The sequence below is a fragment of the Chiloscyllium plagiosum genome, unplaced genomic scaffold (genome assembly GCF_037043375.1).
Source record: "Chiloscyllium plagiosum isolate Xiang-an unplaced genomic scaffold, Cpla_swu_hap1 HiC_scaffold_2, whole genome shotgun sequence".
Lineage (NCBI taxonomy): Eukaryota > Metazoa > Chordata > Chondrichthyes > Orectolobiformes > Hemiscylliidae > Chiloscyllium > Chiloscyllium plagiosum.
Window position 1 is genome coordinate 75,577,507 of NW_028270140.1, and position 24,225 is coordinate 75,601,731.

At 38.3% G+C, this 24,225-nt stretch overlaps 1 protein-coding gene across 2 annotated transcripts in view; it reads right to left on the reverse strand.

Annotated features, from left to right (window-relative positions):
- Positions 1-24,225, reverse strand: part of pcsk5b (proprotein convertase subtilisin/kexin type 5b) — a 371,873-nt gene that overhangs the window by 18,807 nt on the left and 328,841 nt on the right. Inside the window, exons 28-34 of one of the 2 annotated variants that reach the window (XM_043712341.2) lie at positions 17,922-18,008; positions 16,196-16,394; positions 7,965-8,185; positions 6,543-6,785; positions 5,317-5,400; positions 3,337-3,564; positions 208-385 (exon numbers count right to left, since the gene is read on the reverse strand). In XM_043712341.2, the coding sequence (XP_043568276.1) occupies positions 208-385; positions 3,337-3,564; positions 5,317-5,400; positions 6,543-6,785; positions 7,965-8,185; positions 16,196-16,394; positions 17,922-18,008 (1,240 nt within the window). The remainder of the gene's footprint in view (positions 1-207; positions 386-3,336; positions 3,565-5,316; positions 5,401-6,542; positions 6,786-7,964; positions 8,186-16,195; positions 16,395-17,921; positions 18,009-24,225) is intronic. The other variant, XM_043712351.2, reaches the window with a different exon arrangement.

Sequence of the window (24,225 nt, forward strand, 5' to 3'; positions counted from 1 at the left end):
TTACTTTCAGATGTACTCATTTTTAAAAAACAAAACTTATATTAAACTAAGTTGCAAGCATTATACAATTCAAATGACAATCATAAACAGTAAGCACTTGAAGCAGACCTTGATACATTATCTAATGCAAAAGGAGCTTCTTCAATCTGTCAGTCTCTCCAGTTTAATTTTCAGTGGAGCAACTTTAATCTGATGGGTGGCACTTACCCAGATCCACAGGTCTTGACGCACATCAAGTTCAGTCTGTACCAGTCTGCTTTACAGGTAAGGCACTGTGTGCTCGACCTCCCATTGCAGGTTTTACAGCTTTTGTGACAAGCAAAGCATTGACGTCTATTCTGGTCTGTGTAGTAGCCATGTGGACATGTGTCCACGCATGTTGTATCTAATTGAAAGATAAATGGGTATAATGGTAATTATAATAAGATGAAACAGTAAAGAGTGAAATACCTCTACCATGTTGTTGTTGAGAAATAAATTTTATAAACCTGTTGTAAAGTACATCATTGGAAGATCAACCAATTTTAGAAAGCAATACTTTATGAATCTTAAAACTTACAGCAAATAATCATCTACTGGAATTAATCACAATAATTTTTGACAGAATGAATGTCATACAAGTTGCAGTAATGCCAGTTCCAAAGTAAATTTTATGTTGCCAACATGTGGTTTATTTTGTAATGAAGAAACATATTCATGTTTATTTGTACATACTGAAGTGGATTGGCAGGGCGGCATCATCCACCACGAGAATGTGAGGAGAAGGACAGCATGTTTTCTGTGGCAGAGGACTGAGTGCGTGTTTTTAAAATAAGGTTTACCAGCAGCTATGGCTGTTGCCTATTAAGATTTGAAGACTTCACAAGGGATCATTTACAGATTAGGGGCAGAGAGACCAGAGGCAAAGCCAGGGTTACTTTTCAGCACCCCACTTTCTAAAGCTAAGCTGTTTGATTGGACACTGTGTATCTAGAGATGGGGAACTGCTGGGACTTGTTGTGCAGCCTTTGTGGAGGATGGGAGAGGCATGTGACGTCCATTTAACCTCTGTGTCACCGCCAGATTCCTGGTGATTTCAGGGATGGTGGGGGTCAAGTGGCTTAATAATGAGTTAATTGACATCCTACCCTGAGCAGGCAAGTTGCACACATTGGCTCCACCCCAAGCCCAACTTAGTTTCAGGAGGCTGTCCTGCTGTCAGTGGACTGATCTCTCTGATCTTGTGAACTTAGCCACCATGACACAACAGCATGAATTCAATTCCACCTAGTTGCCTGTGAATGAAACTGCTATTTTTGCTATGATCCTCCTTTCTTGAGTGGACTGTGGAAGACAGTAATCTCATATGGAAGGGGTGAGTTGTTTTCAAAGATAAAGTAAATCATTTTATGACAGTCTCACAAATTCATAAAAACCATGGCATGAGTTTGCTGAACCTGTCTTTTGCTGTTTGGTTTTGACTCTGTTTCCAGTCCCCGCCATCTACATTTCTTCAAAGTCAAAACCAAATAAAGTCTAAAAAAATAGTTTCAGTATCACAAAGAAGTTCCAAAAGTTTCACTCTAAGATAGATAACTATCTCCTCAAATGTCATAAAAGGACAATGCACACTTGACAAAAGTGAATGTCTGGAGAAACTTATTTGTACTTAGTGTACATGCTGGCATGTTGTATTCATATCAGCTCTACCTCTACTGCAAGTGCTTTGTGCATAGTCTGTGGCAATCATTAAACACACAACTTTAAAACATGATGTCAGGAATGGTGCAGCCATCTTCCAGTTACTGAAAGAAATAGCAAGGAAGAAGTGAAGAACACATCTCTCCATTCCCACCACAGCAACCTCCAATTTTGAATTAATAGAAAAGTCAAAATGCCTGCCAATTTTCCATTCCTTACTCTTGTGGAAATGAAGGGAGATTGAGACAGAATAAGACTTTTTCCTGTTTTAGTGGCAAGACAATGAAATATCTGCGGAGTTAAAACTTTGAGCAAATTAGAGCAACAACACTGCTATCAGTGTTGGGGGAAAATTGCTACAAGCTTTTTCGCAGCCTAGATCTCACTGAGGAGCAGAAAAGACAGATTTTCAAAGTACATTTTAAACCCATGTTAATGTTATTTATATGCAGGATGTGTCCAACCACAACAAAGTGTTGGAGAGGTTGGTGACTGAGTTATCAAGTGCCACTTTCATTGTAATAACCTGTTAATTGGCACTCAGTTTGGCTTCTGATAAGGCAACCCAGCTCCTGACCTCACTACAGCCTTGGTCCAAACATGGACAAAAGAGCTGAATTCTGGAATGGAGTTGAGAGTAACTTGTCATCAAAGCAGCAATTGACTGAGTATGATGTCAAGGAGCCTAGCAAAACTGGAGTTGTTGGGAATAAGGGGAAAACTCTGCTGCCTTCAGTCCTACATAGCACAAAGGAAAACATTATTGCGAAGTTCCTCAGCGTCTTAGGTGCAACCATCTTCAGCTGCTTCATAAAAGACCTTCCCTCAATCATAAGATCTGAAGTTGGCATGTTTGCTGATGACTACACATCATTTGTGACACCTCAGACAGTGAAACAGTTTGTGTCCAAATGTAGCAAGACATGAACAACATCCAGACTTGAACTGAAAAGTGGCAAGTAACATTTGTGTATTTGGAGTAGCTCTCAGTCAAAGGAAAACTAGGTAAACTAAGTTAAGATTAAAATGACCAAGCGAATTTCTATTTGTACCATGTGCTAATCAGAGTCTTCATGAAACAATTAATATACACAACTCCAGCAGTAATCGTAGTATTTTATTATGTGGTCTTCAAGTGATTACCAGTTTGACAGATCAGGGAAAACTTTAAGGAAAAAAATGTTTACTTGCAACCCAGTCTGATTATTCCTCAATTAGTGTTTTACCTTCCTTATCACTGGGACACAGAACAACCAACGTTTGACAAATGTTAGGAGTAAGACTTAGGATCAAAGTAAATGAAATGAATCGTAAATCCAATTAATTATTCAGATCGTTTTCTCTTTAGAGTAACATATAGCAAAAAAAGTTACATTTTAAAAATAAAATTAATAATCTGTGCTCCATTAAGAGAGATTTTGAACAAGACCAGTTATTATCCTGAAGAAGGGCTTATGCCTAAAACGTCGATTCTCCTGCTCCTTGGATGCTGCCTGACTTCCTGCGCTTTTCCAGCAACACATTTTTCAGCTCTGTTCTCCAGCATCTGCAGACCTCACTTTCTCCCAGTTATTATCCCTTGTCAAATTGAGTTCTGAAACATTATTGTGTTGTTTTCCAGTTGCTGGATCTTTGAACAACCTAACACATACTCACTGAGTAAAAAGTGATTGTGATTGCAGCTAAGGCAATCATCCTCTGTGGGCCCATAACAGCGGTAACATTTTTTGTGACAAGGTTTACAGATCTTGTCCATGTACATATTCAGGGCACAATCCTTGTGCATTACGCAGTGTCCCTGTCTGTTCTTTATCATCCCATCTCGACAATATATGCAGTCTGTTGAATCCGGTCCTTCACAGGTCCGACATGTTTTATGACACTCTACAATTGAAAGAAAAGCAAAGCAATTAGAAACTGGTATTAACATTTTCATGGTGTCATTAAGATTTACAAAATACAATGGATTAATGCAAGGAATTTAAACTTGTTCTTGTGTTTGCCTTTAATTTTTGGTGGTTGTAAATTTCAATGAAAACCAAGCTGTATCTCTATTTTTTCATGTTACGTTGCTTCCCAGTTACACCAGTAAGAACCAAACACAGAACACTGGAGAAACTCAGCAGCTCTGGCAACATCTGTGGATGGAGAAACAGTGTTAACATTTCGAGTTTGGTATGACTCTTTTTCAGAATGTAAGAGCTGATGAAGAGTCAAAATGTTAACTCTTGTTTCTTTCTCCACAGATGCTGCCAGACTTGCTGAGTTTCTCCAGCATTTTCTGTATTTGCTTCAGACTTCCAGCATCTGCAGTATTTTTCCTTTAGACCAGTAAGAAATAAAGTTGCACACCACTGCACTAACAAACCCTGTCTATCTAATCTGCATCCTCCCCAATCCATACTGATCAACGACAGTATCAAATAAGCATATGTAAGATCACTGATTTCCCCACCTAAATTCAACACTATTGTGCCTGTTTTATAAACCTAAAATCAGTACAATGATAGCTAGCTAGCTTATCAAGCAGAAACCTCTGGTAAAGTACATGGGCATTTGGGCCACTGCTCAATTGGATGAGTTTAGGTGATCATTACTGTCCTGTTGCATGACCCATTTCATGACCAGGTTGCTAAATTTCTTTAGATCAGTTGCTTGTGATGAACAAACTTCAATTTGTCTTTTCATGTCTTGAGAAGTTTATGCAGCAGTTCTTTGAAGCGCCACTGGAGGTTGCTCAAAATGAAATTTTAAAGTCACAGTCTTAGAATCATGGAAATGATCAACTGAAAGGAGGCCATTCAGCCCACCATATCTAAATCTTTCCAGAAAAGAGCTATCCAGCCATTTCCACTTTCGAGCATTTAGGCCAGAGCCCTGTATGGTATTGTACTTTGACTGCATGTCCAAGTAAATGAGGTTAGGATTTTCCATCTAACAATCTTTCAGGAACCAAATTCCAGTCCACCCTTACCTTCTAGGTGAAAACATTTCTTGGCATTTCCTCTACTCCTTTAAAAATTCCTATAATCTATGGTCCTTGGTTACTTGCTGCTCTGCTAAGGAAAATAGGTGCTCCCCAAACACTCTATGCCTCCCATAATTCTATAGACTTCAATAAAATCTCCTCTCAACCACTTTTGTTCCAAAGAAAACAATCCCAGGTTATCCAATTCCTCTTCCTAACTAAAATGCTTTACTTTAATAGCAGTGTCTATGTAAATCTCCTTTGTGGCCTCGATAGTGTAATTATATTCTTTTTTTTAAAGTGATGGGCCAAACTTCTACAGTACACAAGCTGAGGTCAAATGACTGGTTTATAAATGTCTTGCTCTTCCTATATTCTTTGACTCAGCTAATGAAACATGTATTTCTTCAGAACTCCCTTGTGTTATGTTACCTTTGGTGATCTATGCAGATGCAGACCAATGTGCTTTTGTTCCTCTCAGTTCACAGTACCCTACCTTTAATTGGCAGATTCTCTTGTTAAATTTATAACCTCACAGGTTAAATTAAAAAAAAATGTTATTTGTAATGTTGAAGAGAGAACACGTGGTTTCTTCTAGCTTGACAAACAACTGTGGGTCACTTTGTCCTGTATGCTATTTGAGTCTTTTCCCTTTGCCCCAGACTCACCTGTAGTCCTTGGCTGTGCCCAATATTGGTTAGGCCCCGATAGGCAAGTTGCATCAAAGTGCCTGATTGACGTTTGAAGCTCCCCTGAATAAATTATGATAAGGCCCATGAATGAGTTTGAATGGTCCTTGTAACCTCTCTGTTAATGCAATGTTGCTGTGCACCACTGGAATCATACTTAATCCGGGGTGTGACGATGCTGCTCCTATAAGAAGGTTATGTTGTTCTTGTTTTTTTTTTCAGAAAGGTCGTAAAAGTCACAGACTCTGAAAAGTCTAAGTTGAAGGGTTTTAGGGCTAATTTGAATATAGCTAACAGATACTGCCTCAGGCAAAAGGCTTTTAAGTTTTAAAAAAACACTTGTACAATGAAAGGGGAGTGGCCAGTTCTCCCAATTTAGCTTTAGTTTGATTTGGTTTTTGGCAGCCTGACTATTCAATGAAAGTAGTCAGGCAGTTGTAAAAGCTGCTGGACCCAAAGAAGCACGTCCATGATGGTACTCTCTATCTGACTTCTCTCCTATAAGACCCAGTGTTTAATTTAACCTTTTGTGCCAAGAGGTGTTTATGGGAATTGTTGCAAGTGTTGGGAACAGCATCATTAAGTTGGCATAATCTGTTGGGTGTTTGGATAGGTTAAGCTATTCAGTATTCTGTTCTCAGTCGAGTTTCATTCAGTAATCTTGTAAATAAATTGTTTTGTTTCAAACTAAATGGTTTGACCAGATACATCACTCCTGGAATATCTGTGTTACACCTGCTTAAAACAACTAGCGAAGTTAGGGTCTGGGATACTTTCTTGAAATGTTTTGAGGGGGTCAGGTCTGGTTCATAACAAGGGCACTAAGTAATTTAGGTCCCAGGATATCTTCATTAAAATCATTTATTAGGTTGAAAATTATGATAGCAATTCAATGAATTCCAACCCAATATGGGAATAATTAGGTAAAATATATGTATTTGCAAATTACATTGGTGGACCTCAATTCACAAAACATCTTGAGTTATATTAAGTATTAAGTATTGATAAAATGTCTTTATTTTACAAAAATCACAACATTCAAAATGTAGGCAGGAAATAATGACACAGTAGTAAATCTAATACCATTGCACAATATTCAGATGACAAATTTGTAACTAAATATTTTTTAAAATGCTGGGTCCTTCCTTTGGATTCTTAAAAAGACTTAATGAATTATTTTTGTCATTGGAACATGCTAAGCTTACCCTGGCACTCTTCAGTTTCCTTGTCAATGTAGGTTCCTTCAGGACAGAATTTCAAGCATTGCCCATCATGTATAATCAAAGAAGGATTGGCGCACCCTTCACAGTCATCTGAGTCTGGACCATCACACACTGAGCATTCAGGATGGCATGAAGTGCATGTGAAGGCCTGAGTGTTTTGAAAGAAACCTCGAGGACAATCCTGTACGCAAGTGCCATTATGAAAGAAAAAGTATCTGCTGCATTCTGTGGAAACCAATACATTATTATTGCCTGCTTCCAAACAAACCATAATTTCATGATGATAATAGCGTCTCAACTAAGCTGTGTAACAAGGAAAATGATGTATTAAAATAGGTTAGAACTTTACAGTTATTAGGATTACTCATCAGTTACAGGAGATAATTTTATAAGTTTAGGAAAATAGGAACAGAATTAAGCCTGTCAACTACTTGAACCTGTTCCTCGCTATTTGCAGTAGGAACTTTTGATTCCAGAAGAACATAGCACGTGGGAACAGAAGTATGCCATTCAGTTCCTTGAAACTGCTCTGCTATTCAACGAGGTCATTGCTGATCTGAATTCTCAATTCTACTTTTCTGTCTTGTCCCCATAACCCTTGATTCCCTTCGTGATTAAAAAATGTCCACTTGAATGCACTTAATGACCCAATCTCCACAACCCTCTGTGGTAAAGAATTCCACAGATTCACTACCCTCAGAGAAGAAATTCCTCTTCAACTCTGCTCGAAATGGGCATGCCCTCTGGTCCTAGGTGCAATTCCCATGAGTGCATTTCAGAAAATCATGACTCATTTTCCACGATTGTCAGGTTTTCTTTCAAATAAACAGAAACGTGAAGGGATTTCTCATTCAGTGTGGGAATGGTGAATAATTATTTTCTGTCTAAGGACCTGATACCCTGGTGATTACTCTTGAAAAACTGACAGCCTATTATACATGGTTTAATAAGGAAAATAAGGAAGGACTATATTTTGTGTCTAGTGGATTAGTAATGAATAGTCATCAACACATTCATCACTAAATGGAGGAGAGAGATCATAAGATTTTTGAACATGCTGCATCATTTGAAGATTGAATAAATAATTAAAATATTGGCCATAAGGGAAATGGCCAAATATTTGAAACAAAGATGACTGACTGAGTATGGAAAAAAAGATACTGGGATATTCAGTCAATTTTAAATCATTCTAGCAACTAACTAGCTCGGACGTCACTGACCAAATCAGTCACTACTGTGTAGTAAACCTTTATGGTTATTTGACATGGTCCCCAGCAAATCTAGATCATCAGCCAGATACTTTTATCATGAAATCTGAGCTCTTAAAGAAAATGTTAGACTAAAAAGTCATTTTTTGTGCATTTTTTGAATTTGTGTGTTTTAATATGTACATTTTATCTTTACCTGTGCACCCGTGCTCATTGCACTTTTCACAGTTTGCAGGGCAGCGTTTGCAAAGTCTTTGAGCAGTGGCATAATGTTTTCTGGAACATTTCATTTGACAACTGTTGTTGTCTAGTACGTAGGGCCTGACGCAAGATTGGCAGTTTGTAGGAGTATCTTCACAACTCTCACATGCATCATCACACTTTGCACAAATACTGTCTTTACTTTCAAAGTATCCCCTAACAAAATGAGAAATCATTGATTAGATACATACATAATTGTACAACGAAAAGATAGTAGACTATTATTCATTCCAATAAGCTCACAAGCCATTACTAATTCTCAAAATATTTTAACATTCAAATATGTTGGTGTCTCTTAAGGCTTGTTTCCCTAAACTCAGGCAGTAATTTTAGTAGTATAGAGGAAATGTTAATATTGTATTTAATTATAACTTAATGAGTTGAACTAATTAAGATAACACGCATTGTTATTAAGTGGTACTTCTAAATTGAGATTTTCAGCATCACAGATTCCATATTTCAACTAATTCAATTTACTCCACGTGATACCAAGAAATGGCTAAAGGCACTGGAAACCGCAACGACTGTGGGCCCTGACAACATTTTGGCCATACTACAGCCAATCGCTGGATTGTGACCAGGTTCGTACTTCAGTCGCTTGCAAGTCAATTTGTATCCAAGTTGGGAACACAATGTAGGACAATATGAAATAGCCATTTGGAAATATGGAGACAGATTCATATGTCAGAGCTTGAAAATTGCACCAGTGAATGGGATCACATTTTTAAGTATAAGCATTCATAAGTCAGGTATTTGTAAACTGGGGACTCCATGTCCTGAAAACTTGTGTCCTAGAAGTATTGACGCTAGTCAAGCTGTTCTAGTTACTATACTGGCATCAACCTGACAATGTAGAAAATTGCCTCGATACATTAACAAAAAGGTAAGGCAAAAAGGTAGGACAAATTCAACACAGCCATATACCACCCTATACCCACTCTTGATCTGCAGCAAAGTGATGGGAGATGTCATTAACAGAACTATCAAATGGACTTGCAAACAAATGAGCAGCTCACTGACAGTTAGTCTGAGTTCCACCAAGGACACTTGGTTCCAGTTTTGGTCCAAACATAGACAGAAGACCTGAAGAGAGAAGGCAGCATTCGACCAAATATGGCATCAAAGAACAGAACTCGAGTCAATGGGGAATTTTCTCTGCTGTTGGAGTCAAACCTTGCACAAAAGATGATGAATGTGGTTTTTGGATGGCAATCATTTCAGCCACTGCAGGATTTCCTTAGAGTGGTGACATAAGCCTAGCCATTTTCATTTGCATCATCAACGATCTTCCCTCCATCAGAAATGTTAAAAGTGAGGAACTTCACTGGTTTCACTATTTATTGCACCACTTGCAACTTTCAGGTAAAAAGCTGTTCCTGTCCAAACACAGCATGACCTGGACAGGTAACATTCTCACCACCAAGTGATGACTAATTACCACCACCAACAACAAGATAATTTAACCATTACCCCTTGATGTTTAATTGCATTATCATAGCTGAATTCCAACTCTCAATATCCTGGGGGCTAGCACTGACCAGTAACTGAACTGGAGTAGCTACAAATACTGTGGATACAAGTGCAAGTCAGAGGTTAAGATTTCTGTGGAACATAACTCTTCTGTCTCACCAACACCTGTCCACCACCTACAAGGTATAAGTCAGGAATACAATGAAATACTCTCCACTTATTTGAATGTGTGTAGTTCCAATAATACTCAAAAAGCTTACCAATTCTAGGACAAAGCAGCCCACACAACTGAAAATCCATCCACCACCTTCAATATCCACTATCTTCACCACCGACTCACAGTGGCAGCAGTGCATACCTTCCAAACCTACAATCTCTGTCACCTAGAAGAATAAGAATAGGTGGTATGTTGGAACACCACCACCTGCTAGTTTGTCTCCAACTCATAACTAATACTTACCTTGACCAGGAAGAATGTGCCCATTGTTTCACTGGCACTAAGTCAAAATCCTGGAATTCTCTTCCTAACACTGCAAGGCTCTCAGCTATTCAAAAAAGCAGACTGTCAACATTTTCTCCATGGCAAACAGGTATGGTCAAAAAGCCAGGGATCACTCACGTTCCAAGAACAAATAAAAGAAAACCCTAATTAGCTAAATAAAATGAAATAAAAGCAGAAAGTCAGGTGATGTTTTGCAGCTAAATCATGTGGGAATTTCCTGCCTTTGATTTGCTCTTGTATCCACGATATTTATATGACTGATCCAATTCAGTTTCTGGTCAATGGTAATCCCCGGATGTTGATAGTGAAGAATACATCGAAGATAGTGCCACTAAATGTCTATCTTTTAATTTCAAAGCTTTCTTTAATTCTGGAAGCCACGTGAAACGTTCGCTCTTTTACTTAAGTAACGGTAGATATCCTTTGTTAAGTTCTTTAGCTTAAGCTTGCCATTTTACAACTTTGAACTCATTTAGTCTTATTTTATCCAGTAAGCACAAATTACCTTATGTATTTTAACCATATTAAATTTGTATTTTCCCACTGCAATTGCCATTAAAATTTAACTTTTAAAATTAAAGAACTTTACATCTGAAACATAAGATCTATTATACTATATCCATAAAAAAATAGAGAAATCAAGTATGCAAAAGTAGTCTTGAGGATGGGTTAATTGAATGTATTCAAGGAGAGGATGGCCCAGTGGTGTTACAGGTGTATCAATCCAGAAGCCCAAGTAATGAGCTGGAACTGGGTTTGAATCCCAACATGGCAGATGATGGAATTTGAATTCAGTAAAAATATGGAACTAAGTGACTAATGATAACCATGAAACCATTGTCAACAGAAAAACCAGTCTGGTTCAGTCATGCCTTTTCTGGAAAAGAAATCAGCTCTCTTTACCTGGTTTGGCCTCCGTGGGAGTCCAGGCCACAGCAGACTCTGAAATAGCCTAGCAGGTCACACAAATGTAATGATTCTACAAAGTCTAAAAAAAATGAAACTGGATGGATAACGTGGCTTTGACCTAGGCATTCAGAAATGACACCAGCAAAAGTCCACCTTACTAGCAGCTGGGTGTAATGCCAAAATTAGGAGAGCTGTCTCACAGCCTAAGCAAACAGGAGACGGACATGCTAAAACTAATACTTACACAGAATCATACTTTACAGTCCCTGACCTGGGAGTGGAGTCAGTATCGCATGCAACGTAGAAACAGTACGGAGCAAGACAATATAAGTCACAGCTTAGAAACAAAACCTGCACTTTACTGGGAGTCTTAACATTGTTAGCACCTTACATCCATAAAAAAAAGCAACGGGGTAGGCCATTCAATAGGATCACGGCTGATTTGATATTCCTCACTGTTATGATACTATAGCTTTAAGAGGTGTATTTTGTCTTGGTTTGTTTTTATGAAGAGAGCTTGAGACACAGATGCTGAGCAGTCTGTTCCAAGCTAATAAATGTAAACAGCTTGTGAAGCCTTGGGTTTTCTTTCAAAAACGTTGGAACGATAGAAGATGCATGAGGGGGTGGGGGTCAAGCTCCCTCAGAACTAGGATTTTAAATTAACTTTCAGTAATTACTGCTATTTTAAAGCTGAACATGGAAGCTATTGCTCCTCTCTCTGTTACAGCTAAAGGCTTGAGTTCTTTTCCTGCTGCTAGAATTGCATGTGAGACAATCTATTTTACGGAATTTCCCTTTGTCAAGGATGTGTTTATGGGATGTTACTATATTGAAATAATTGCTGTTTAGTAGATAAATAATCTATTATTCTGTTAAGTTTTCCAGTAGATTTACTTTATTCCAATTCTTCCTCCTTTTATTTGTATTTTAACTATAGTGTATGAATGAAGTGTGTTTTACTTGAAGCTGGTATTTTGACCAACTGAATTGTATCCGGAATGCAACACCTTATACTTGCCTTCATAAATAAGAAAAAGCTAGGGTCAAGGCTATCTTCTTTATATATTTTGAGGGGGTTTGTTCTGTGTCATAACTTCATATTCCCATTTTTTCCCCATGACTCTCTATTTTCCTGGGATCAAGAATCCATCTATTGAGATCTTAAATACACACAAAGACTCTACCCATGCAGCTTTTTTGTGACAAGGAGTTCCAAAGACACTCAACCCTCTGAGAGATGTAAATCCTTCTTATCTCAGTCATAAATTGGCACCCCTTTATTCTGAGATAGTCCTCTCTGATCCTAGAGCCTCCCATGAGGGTAAACATCCTCTCAGCATTTACTCTGTCAATCCCGTTACGTAACCTGTTATGTGGCACTATCACTGTGCTAGCTGGGGGAGATTTTGAACAGATCTAGTGATTCAAGACTGGCCATCAACAGCATCTGAATTATATTCCAACACAGTCTGCAAACTCATGGCCTGGCATATTCCATATCTCTACCATTACCATCAAGCCAAAGGACGAACCATTCTTCAATGCAGAGTGCAGGGTGGCACGGCAAAGCATAAGCATACCTAAAAATGTGGTGTCAAACCTGGTGAAGCTACCAAGCTGGACTACTTGCATGGCAAACAGCATAAGCAGCAAGTGATAGACAGAGCTAAGCAATCCCACAGCAACAAATCAGATCAAAGTCTGCACCTATCACATCCAGTTGTGAAGGGTGGTTGAAAATTAAACAACTTGCTGGAGGAAGAGGCTCCACAAATATCTCCATCCTCAATTATGGAAGACCACAACAGTGCAAAAGATAAGGCTAAAGCATTCGCAAATTCTTCAGCCAGAAATGCCGAGTGGATGATCCATTGCGGCCTCCTCAAGTGGTCCCCAGCATTACAGATATCGGTCTTCAACAAATTTAATTCACTCCATGCGATATCAAGAAATAGGTGGAGATACTAGATACTGAAAAGGCTATGGGCTCCGACAACATTCCGGCAATGGTACAAAAGACTTGTGCTCTTGAACTTGATTGTCCCCTAGCCAAGCTCTTCCAGTATAGCTACAATACTGGAATCTACCTGACAAGGTGAAAAATTGCTCAGATGTGTCCTGTATTCAAAAAAGCAGGATAAATCCAACCTGGCCAATTCCCACCCGTCAGTCCTATAATTCCCTCCCAGTCATTAGTAAAGTGATGGAAGGTGTCATCAGCAGTACTTTCAAGCACCTCCTGCTCAGCAATGACCTGCCCAGTGACGCAGTTTGGCTTTTGCCTGACTTCACAGTGTTGGTTCAAACATGGTCAACAAGAGCTGAATTCCAGACGGTGAGGTGGGAGTGAATCTCCTTGATAGTAAAGCCACGTTTGACTGAGTGTGGCATCAAAAACCCTCGGCAAAACTTGTGTCAATGAGTGTTAGGGGTGAACTCTGTTGGTTGGAGTCATATTTGGCACACAGTATCTAGTTAGTTGCCATTGTTGGAGGTCAGTCATCTCAACTCCAGGATATCTCTGCCGGAGTTCCTCAAGGTAGTGCCCAAGGCCCAACCATCTTCAGTTGCTTTGTCAATGACCTTCCCTTCATCACATGGTCAGAAATGGCAATTATTGGTGAACAAGGTTCAGCACCATTCGCGAGTCCTCATACTGAAGTAGTCCATGTTCAAATGGAACTAGATCAGGAAAATATCCAGACTTGGGCAGACAAGTGGCAACCAACATTCTTGCTACACAAATAATAGGCAATGACCATCTCCAATAGCAGACAATAAAATCAATGCCCCTTGACATTCAATGCTATTACTTTCACTGAATTCCCCCTATATAAGCATCCTGAGGGGATACCATTGACAGAAACTGAACTTGACTAGCCATATAAATACACTGGCTGTAAGAGCAGGTCAGATGCTAAGAATACTGCAGCAATTAACTCACCTCCTGACTCATCAAGCCTGTACACCATCTACAAAGTACAAGTCAGGAGTGTGATGGAATACCTCCCCCCACCTGTCAGGATGAATGCAGTTCCAACAACACTTAAGAAGCTTGACACTATCCAGGGCAAAGCTCCTGCTTGACTGGCACCATATCCACATTCGTTCACTCCCTCCATCACCAACGCTCAGTAGCAGCAGTGTTTACATCTACTAGATGCACTGCAGAAATTCAGCAAAGATCCTTAGATAGCACCTTCCAAACCCATGACCATTTCCATCTGGAAGGAGAAGAGCAGCAGATACATAGAAACATCTGCAAGTTCCCCTCCAAGTTACCTCACCATCCTGATTTGGAACTATATCAGTGTTCCTTCACTGTCATTCGGTCAAAATCCTAGAATTCCCTCCCTAATGGCATTGTGGACTGAGTTGAAAACCACACAAGACCAGGTTATGGATCAATATGTTTACTTGAAAATATAAGCTTTCAGAGCACTGCTCCTTCATAGCTCCTTCACATCATTGTAGACTGAAGCAGTTCAAGAAAGCAGCTTACCACCACCTACTCAAGACAAAGTTAAAAATCCAAATAAACTTGTTGGACTATAACCCTGTGTTGTGTGATTTTTAATTTTGTCCACCCCAGTCCAACACCGGCACCTCCAAATCATGACTACGCAAGACAAATAGGGATAAGCACAAAACGGTGGCCAGCCAGTGATACCCACATTCCATCAGTGAGTTAAAACAAAATCGGGACAGTTTCTGAGAACAATGCATTTGAACAAACTAAGGGATTATTATTTTAGAGCCATTTGGTTTTGTAATTGTAATTTGTTAGCTAGTTAGCTCAGTTTGCTAGATGCCTACCGCATGTTTCAGATTAAATCCTACAGTGTCAGTGTCAATCTAGTCTAAAAGTCAGAGCAAATATCCTTAAACCAAAGGCAATACTTTGTACAAACATGCACACAGACAAAGTAGAAGAAACAGCATACCATTCAGCATTTCTAGTCTGCGGTACCATTGACAATGTCATGACTGATCTGTTTGTGGCCTTAATTTTACTTCCCTTTCTCTATTCCCGATACCCTTTGACTTCCTTGTTGATCAATAATCCACCTCAACCTTAAAAATATTCATTAGTCTTGTCTTCATTGCTCTCTGGGGAAGAGAATTCCACAGACTAACAATATCCTCAAGAAAAACAAAATCTTCTTGTCTCCATCTTATTTTTAAACTGTGTCTAGTTTTAGTCTCTTCCACTAAGGGGAAATATTTTCTTAGCACCCACTCTATCAATTTCCCTCAGGATCTTAAGTTTTAATAAGACCATTTCTCATTCTTGTAAACCCAACCAAAATGGACATAGTCCATCCAATCTTTCCTCATAAATTAACCCCTTCATCACAGAAATCAGTCAAATTATCCCTTATCTAATTTGACAATTCACTGTGGCCAACTCTATCTTCATACACTTGTAATGTCTTTTGTTTAAATTTAGTCTTCAGCTCACTCTTCTCTCCCTCAATCAGAATGCAAAATTCAACCATGTTATGATCACTTGCCTAAAGGCAATTTTACTAAAAGATCACTATTTTATCTTATTGCCTGGTCAAGAACAGTCTGTTTTCTGATGGGCTCTAGTTTGTACTACTCTAAGGAACCATTCTAAAAATACTCCATGAACTTATCTTCCAAACTTCCTTTGCCAATCTGATTCATCCAATCTACATAATTATTACTTCATCTTTCTTGCAAGTCCTCATTATTTCTTCTTCTATACACTATAGTCCATTATAGTTCCTGTTAGGGGGCTGTAAATTATTCCTGCAAGTGACTTTTTCCCATTTCTATTATTTATCTATACTTAAACTGGTTATACATTAATGGCCATCTCTCACTAGTGCATAATGTAATTCTTAATTAACAGCATCACACTTTTCTTGCTTCCTATCCTTCTGGATTGACAAGTATCCTTACAGAGATAAAATTATGATAATTCTCAAGAAGCAGACAGCACCACAGGCTGTGAAATGTGTGACCCACACTGGTGACTTCATTGATATAAATAAGGAATCCTTTGCAGACCATCTCTTAAAGTCCATTGGTGGTGTTTGTCTTGGGAAATTGACGTTGTCACATATCGCTGCTTTGAAGCCTTCATTGTTGTTTTCATTTGGAATTTCAAAGTAATACACTGATAATTAGAGTAACCTAAGCATCAAACTTTTCTTTTAGAAAACAATTCTACATTAATGTAATTTACAAAGCTGTTTGGAACTTAGATTGACTTTATGATTGTTTAAGATACAGTAATGAAAGGAAACACTTACATTGGGCATTCACTTAAACATCTCCCCATGTGCAGGTAAAGTGGACGATGTTGTCGTGTGCTACATTGGTGGCAGTTATTCTTGTTTCCTGAACAGATCTCACAGCCTTCTTCACAAGGCTCACATTTTTCATTGATTAGGCTAGCAAAGGTTTGTTTCGGGCAGTCATTAACACAGACTTGGCCATTTAGGTAAAGACCTAGACATGAACAAAGTGTTTTGGGAATTATGCTTTTTTTGTAATCATATAAACAATTGCAGCAAAAGATGCAAGATGATAATTGGCAGTGAATGAAGCTGGAAGCTATTTTGGCTATCTTAGCTTCCCTTCAGACAAAAACAATCTCAGAGCAGTTTTTAATAGTTTCGACCAAACAGTAAGATAGTTAACAATGAGCAACTTCATTTCTCTGTCTGCAGCAGGTTTAATCCTATTGCCACTGCAAATGAGTAATGTAGCTAATTGGGATACTACAATATACATTGAATCCCAAAAGCTCTCTTGTATGGAATGGGCATGAGGTGGAGTCCCTAAAAAAGGTCAGCTTTAAACATAATGTTTGTGGCCAGAAGGAAGGAAAATGGACTCATTGAGTACAATTCCACTCTGCACCATTCTATCCACCATCCCTCCCCAGCTTCATGCCAGTGCCAGCAGAAAGGCTCTGGGATTCCGAATTATTCTATGTTGGGAATATGTAAACAGAGCTGGTAGTTGACTGGTCTCCCATGGAATATCCTGGTCTGTCAGCTTCAAGCCTCTCTGGCTTCTCACCTGAGTAATAAAATCACCCCTTCACCTCTATAGTCTCATCATGCTGATTAATGAGCGTTTGAATGGTTACACCAATTTGTACTTGTACCCCGTAGTCTTAGTGTCATGGAATAATACATCTTGTTATCATGCTGTAAGCACCTCCCCCTTGCTCTGTTGTAATTCTGGAAAATGCAGAACCAATTCTGCACTAAGCTTCTCTCCCTGACGAATGCTTTCATTGCACAATTTCTGAGCCAAAAAGAAGATAGTACTTTAGAGCTACAGTTTTCACATTTTCAATTACAATGTCCTTCGAATAGACCATCAAACAATCATTAAAATGAGACATTTTTTTCAGCTTGCGTGCTATGAACATAAATTTAGTGCTGCTGGACTATTGTCTCTGATGTGGCAAATAAACAGAGTATCCCCTTTGAGAAAGCAAATAAAATGCTGTTGCTTAGATGACTGAATTTAATCAAATGACTTTTTCTCGTCTAAAATGACAGATCAAAATTCTTATCTCCCTTACAGTTGCAAGGCTCTCATAGAATGTGCACTGATCAACCTCTGTTTAGTTCTTAATGGGAATGAATGATATTAAATCTCTACAAATCCATTGTGATTGACAGAAAATGGTTAGTCTCACTCTCACTGACCATATGCGCAAAAGAGAAAAGTCATAACTACAAATGTACTTCTAGGTTTGGGATTAAGGAAATTTGCTTAATGCCTATTGCTAATAATAGGTAGCAAAAAAGTGTTCTCTTCCCCAATCATTTGATAAGCTAGCAAAAGTGTCAGAAAAAGAAACACCAGTTTATGAAGTGACAAGAATTTTGCTGTGTGGCTGCAAAAGACAGAACTTATTGTTTCGATGTATTCTCTTGTCCAAAGATCACTTATTTAGCAAGATAGATAGCTGATGAGATATTATTTGGAGCAAAATACAATCTGTGAGTTCTGTACCTGAAGGACAGCTGGTGCATTCATTCGATTCACCTCCTGTGCACGTCCCGCACAAATCATTACAGGTTTGACAGGTGCCTGTGTCATCTAAATTAAAATTCAAATAGTTAATAGCACTGCTACATGCAGTGTTTTCTCATTGCAAGTTTGCTTGTGCACATGACAAAACCATGCACACAGGACAGATATTCTTCTTGGCCACAAAGGCAATGTAAACATGGCTGGGAGGACTCTGTGACAGCACCTTTGACCTCTTCTAATTTCCTGGGCTTGGGGTCACATTCATAACTTTGCAAGGCTCAGTGGCATGTTTGCAATTGGCAAGATGACTGATTGAATTAGTTGTGGAGAGGGGTTTCAGGTGGTTGAGGAAAATAGTAATGATACCTGCTGCAATGTATTAATGGGTAGTGCCTCCAGCAGAAAAAATAACATTTTTTTAAGGAAAGAAATCTGTGTTGACTTGTCCACAATTTCTTTCCTTAAAAATAAAGTTATTTCTCTGCTGTAGGCACACTCAATTCTTTCATCACCTTAATCACCCTGCACACCAGGAACGGACTGGTTTTCCTAAGTGGCAATACTGTATTGATAGGAATTACATGCTATAATCCAACCATTTAGATCTCATCACAGTACACTCATCCACATTTAGTTTAATGAACTATACAACCAATAACATATCTGGGAGGAAAATGCTGATCTGCCATCGGTTGGCAAAGAATTGGCAGAAAGGTTCTCATTTTGATTGTCTTCTGCATTTTGGGTGAGGTAACTGAATGGCAGAGGAAAATCTGTCATATAAATTTATGTTGTTTACTTAAGTACCATTGCATCATATACAAAATCCTTTGTACCATCTTTATTAGACCAACTCTGTTACTTCCTTCAGATCTATTGCTGCAAAAATTGCAATGTTCTGTATTGCTCAAAGCTGAGGCAAACTGCAATATCCTTTTCTGAGCCATTACCATGGCCACCTTTGGCAAACACTTGATATCTAGCAGGGCTTAATATAGGCAGAAAATGGAAGTAATTTATATTTTGTGGCTTTTCAGGTCATCTGCATCAGGAACATATGTTTCTTATTGGAAGGTCCAAAAATCTGTTCAGTAAATGCAAGTTTCCAAACTTATTTTGGTTCACCTCTTCAACCTGCTGCCAGACCTTACCAGGTTTACTGATCTCAGGGGGTTGTTAGCATAAACTTTACTGAACATCTATGTGCATAACTGCCAATATTATGAACCCATTTAGCCACCCCACTAGCACATTTGCATAAAAAAGTTGGAAAGTGAAGTAAGCTCCCTTTTCCTTATGATATAGCTTTGGCTCTCTATCTTACCAGAAACCTCAGAGGGTTCTCACTTGCCTATGCAATATGGGCCAGACCAAACCCCCTCAAAATATATTAAGAAGATAGCCTAGACCCTAACTTTTTCTTATCTTATACACAATTACCAGGCATTGTGTTCCAGATACAATTTTATTGGTCAAACTGCCAGTCTTGAAGCAAAACACACTTTATTCATACACTATAGTTCAAATACAACAAAAGAAAGAAGAAATTGGAAGACTATTGGAAAGCTCAACAGAAAAATAGATTATTTAACTATTAAACAACAACTGTTCCAATATAGTAGCATTCCTTAAACACAGCCTTGGCAAAGGCAATTTCAGTAAAACAGATTGTCTCACATACAATTCTCCAGTCTAGGAAGGAAAAAAATCAAAAGAAAATTGTTAGAGAGAGTAGCAGGGAGAGATGTATTGCAGATTCCAAACCTGGCTTCAAGATACCGGTAACTGCTACTGAAAAACTAAATCTAAAAATCCTGGTCTGTGAGAGTTGACACCACCCATTTAGGCTGCTTCTATTTTTCCGACTTTTAATTTAAAAAAAAAACCCAAGGCCTCACCAACTGTTTACTTTATTGGTTCTGGGTAGACCACTTGTCTTAACCTTTCTTCATTAAAAAAGAGCATAACCAAATAAAACTCTTAAAACCATCGTACCGTTATATATATAATATGAGTGAGGACAATATCCTCTGGCAGTAATGGTAAAGAATGTTGCCACTAATGTTTTATTTTTCAGCAAAATCAATCAGCTACTAGTAATTTGTCTGTTTCTTTGTGTTAATGGAATTGCCACTATTGTAAAATGTCTTGATAGGAAAAAGGTTCTCTTAACCCAAACTTCTTAATTCTAGAATGCTACTAGACCTTTGTGAGAATTGAATGGATCATAAACTTGAAAAGCTACAACAAAAGACTCATTGAAGTTGTTAACTATTTTTAATTAAAGACAGGAATTCAGATTGTCATCAATTAACCAGAATGCTAACCCACAAAGGTTCCCTAACAAGAATGAGTAGACTAACTAGTGTGTTAATTAACAAGGACATAGAATTTTGGAAAACTCAATGCGTCACATTTTGGAACCAGGGAACCAGGGAACAGAAGTAAACTGAAGTGTCAAATGAATAGACTGGCATAAGTTAATAATTAAAAGTTGATTCTCTAAATCCCAATCTAAACCAAATGTCACCTTGGTCAAACAATTATATATGTAGGAAGGATGTTTTATTTTGTTAAATTAAGTTTCAAAATATTACGTTCTTCACATTTAAATCAGAGTTTTGGAAGGACTGTTAAAGTAGATTGGAAATAATTTATTTGCTTATATTCATTCATGGAATGTGAGTGTCACTAGAAAAGCCAGAATCTGTCCATCTTGAGGTGGCATTTGAGAGCATTTAAAAGTCAACCACATAGCTGTGTCTGGATCACATGTAGGCCAGACCAGGTACAGAAGGCAACCTTCCTTGAAGGACATTAGTGGCCCAGTTACGTTTTACAATATTTGCTAATGGTTGTTAAGAGTTTAGATTTTTAAATCCAGATTTTGTTAATTTCAAATATCAGCCACTGCCATGGTGGAATTCCAACCTACATCCCCTGGGATTCTGGATTACCAGTCCAGCAACATTAACACTTATACCAACATTCCCTGCAGCTATTTTTCATAGCTTTGGCACTGTTGTTATGAAGGTGTAGGTGTGTACTGTACCTTTAAGAAAGAGAGGACGTTAGCAAGGACTGACTGAGAGCACATAGTGTGCTGACCATTTAAAAATGTAACATTTGGTTGAAACAAATAGCTGGAACTGTGTTGCCATGGTACAAAAACAAATTCAAATTCAGCCAAATTGTTTAAATTATGCCCCAGAGACCAAAAATCCAATTGAAATTGAATTTAGTGTTTTGACGACATCAAACCAATGAAATGATTCAATATTTTGGGGTATAAAACTGGATATTTTGAACAGTTATGGGGAGAACGGCCAAGAACATCAACATGTATAGACTGCTAGCCAAATAGCTCTCTGTAAGGTACCTGTCCATAAGAACCTTATGCAGCAGAACACTGAAGCTGACCTTAAGAAAAATCTACAGAGGAAAATCTACAAAGGAGAATTGACAAAGCTGACTGGTTTTGAAACATGATTTTCTTTTTGTAAATCTTAATCAGGGTTTGTTTAAATTGGACCAGTATTGTAGAGTGGGAGGTAAAAGATAGGTTTAAGAGAATGGAGTTGTAAATAGTTGTTTGATGTTCTCTTTTGGACTTAAAGAATAAAATTGTTAATTTTATTTTAAATAGTGAACTCTGGGAGAGTTCTTTGTCTCTCAAGATTTAACAGATTATGGCACAAGATGAACTTCTCTGTGTGTCAGGTTTAATTTAGCAGAGGGGTTTACCCCATACTGTAACACCGTATTTAGGTTTCCGTTGTTAAGACTGTATTTGACAGCAAACCTACACCTAACCAAATCAGGTCCAACATAAAATACAGCTTGTGTTACCTAGTATGTTTGAAAAAGGTTTGGCATTTCAAAGTCCCAATATCTTAAGTGGCTTGTCATTATTTATGGGTAAATTTTGCAGTGAGTGGAGTAGTCCTAAAGTTTTTTGTTTGTTTTGTCTCATCTTGGAAAAGAAATGCTTTTTTTTTAGTCCTATTATATGACAAAACATGTCATGATTCCATCAAAGGACTTCAACCATCTTTGCTTACATGCAGACACAGAATATTACTCCAGATGTACTTTAAAAGAAGATGTAAAGACCATAAATAGTGCCATTGCCATCAAAAATTGCGACAAAACGTCTTCATAAAACTGTCCTGCTTCTTAAATCTCAGTAATTTGTCTGCTTTTGAATGCAGCCTGACCATATCTACAGCTGGCATAATGGTTTTGCATAGTTGGGTTTTCCAAGCCAAATGTATTCAAAACTGTCCAAAAGGTTTCACACCTCATTAGTTTGCATCACTACATCATCATCATGATGTCCTTGGGACTTGTTACCTCCAGGTACAGGCCGATATTTAATATTCATTAAGCAAATAATATGGATCCTTTGATATCATTTTATCATGCTTACCTTGCATCTTCATCGACTCCATTTGTTAAAAATCAACAACAATTGGTTATGGTCCAACAGCTAGCTATCTGACAAAGGAGTAGCACTCCGAAAGCTTGTACTTCCAAATAAACCTATTGGACTATAACTTGGTGTTGTGTGATTTTTAACTTTGTCCACCCTAGTCTAACACTGGCACCTCCTCATCATTCTCCATCTCTGGCAATTTTAAGTGAATGCAACACACAAATTGCCATTTCAAAATAGTACAGTAAACACTGGGGTCCTCTGGACCTGTAAGCCTGCATCTTAGAGTCATAAAATAAGCAGGCTGCAGGAATAGTGGATACATTGCTTGTAATTTTCTAGATTCTGGAAAGGTACCAGCAGATTGGAAAATTGCAAACATAACTCCTAAATTCAAGAAAGGAAACAGAAGTATGGAATTACAGACTAGTTAGACTAGTATTGGTGGAAAGATGCTGGAAGCCATTATTGAGGAAGTTATAGTGATGCACAGCACAGAAACAAAGCGTCCAACCCGTCCATGCCAATCAGATATCCAACCCAAGCTAGAGTCCCACTTGCCAGCACCCGGCCCATATTCCTCCAAACGTTTCCTATTCATATACCCATCCAGATCCTTTTAAATGTTGCAATTGTGCTAGCCTCTCCCAATCTTCCAGCAACCAAGTCATACCAGGAAATTTAGAGAATTATGATAGGAATGAGTTTTGATTACCTTCTTGATGTCACCCTCAGTCAAATGTAGCCTTATATGAAGGACAGTCTGTACATTGTATCTTTTGCATTGAAAAATGGGTAATGGAGACTGTTAATCTCTTAGAATAGCCTGACCAATCAGAGTCTACCTCCCTGCTCTGAACTTAATCATCTAAGATTGTCAGATAACAGTTCTTGACGCCAAACATAGTTCAACCAATCTGCACCTTCTTCTTGGTGTACCCTTTCTCAGTTTGGTTTCTGTGATTCCAGACCTGATGAGGGCAAGGCGAAAAGCTTTGACTTTATGCCTCTTTTTAGTGATGTAGGTAAGTGAAGTCAGTGGACAAAAACTTGGTAGATGGAATATAATGTGGGAAATGTGAGATTTCCCACTTCGGAAGGAAGACTAGAGAAGGAAAATATCATTTAAATGTAGACCAGGCTAAAGAATTTACAAAGAGATTGGGCCACCTGAAACAAAGTATAGCAAGTGATTAAGAAGGCAAATGAGAGATGGATGGAGTTCAAATATAGGGGCATCATCTTCAAATGTATAGGGCATTAATGTGATCACTTAAGTACAACATACATTTTTGTTGCCCTTATTTTAAGAAGGAATCTGCTTACATTGGAGGTAATTCAGAGAAGATTCACTAGATTCCTGGGATGAATGTGCTGTTCTGTGAGAAAAGGTTGAGCAGGTAGGGCCTACACCTACTGCAGTTTAGAAGAATGAAACATGTAAAATTCTGAGGAAGTTTGATAGGGTAGGTACTGAAAAAGTATTTGGCAACAGATGGAATTTAGAACTAAGGGGGACAGTTTATAATTAAAGGGTCTCATGTTAAAACTGAGATGAGGATTGTTAAACTTTGAATTTATCCACCCCAAGGCCTAGGTTACTGAATATAATCAAGTCTAGATTTTGGTGGCAGGATTGGCGGGGTTTTGAAAAGAGGTTTTGGGGGGTACAGTTCAAACAAAGAAATGGCTTAAAGCCACAATCAGGTCATCCATGATATTACTTAATAGCAGAGTAGGTTCAAGGGGCCAGATGGCCTACTCTTGCTCCTGTTTCTTATATCATATATTCTTTTGGTTATAACAATTATATAAAGAAATAAATTTCTAATTCTGACCCATGGCATC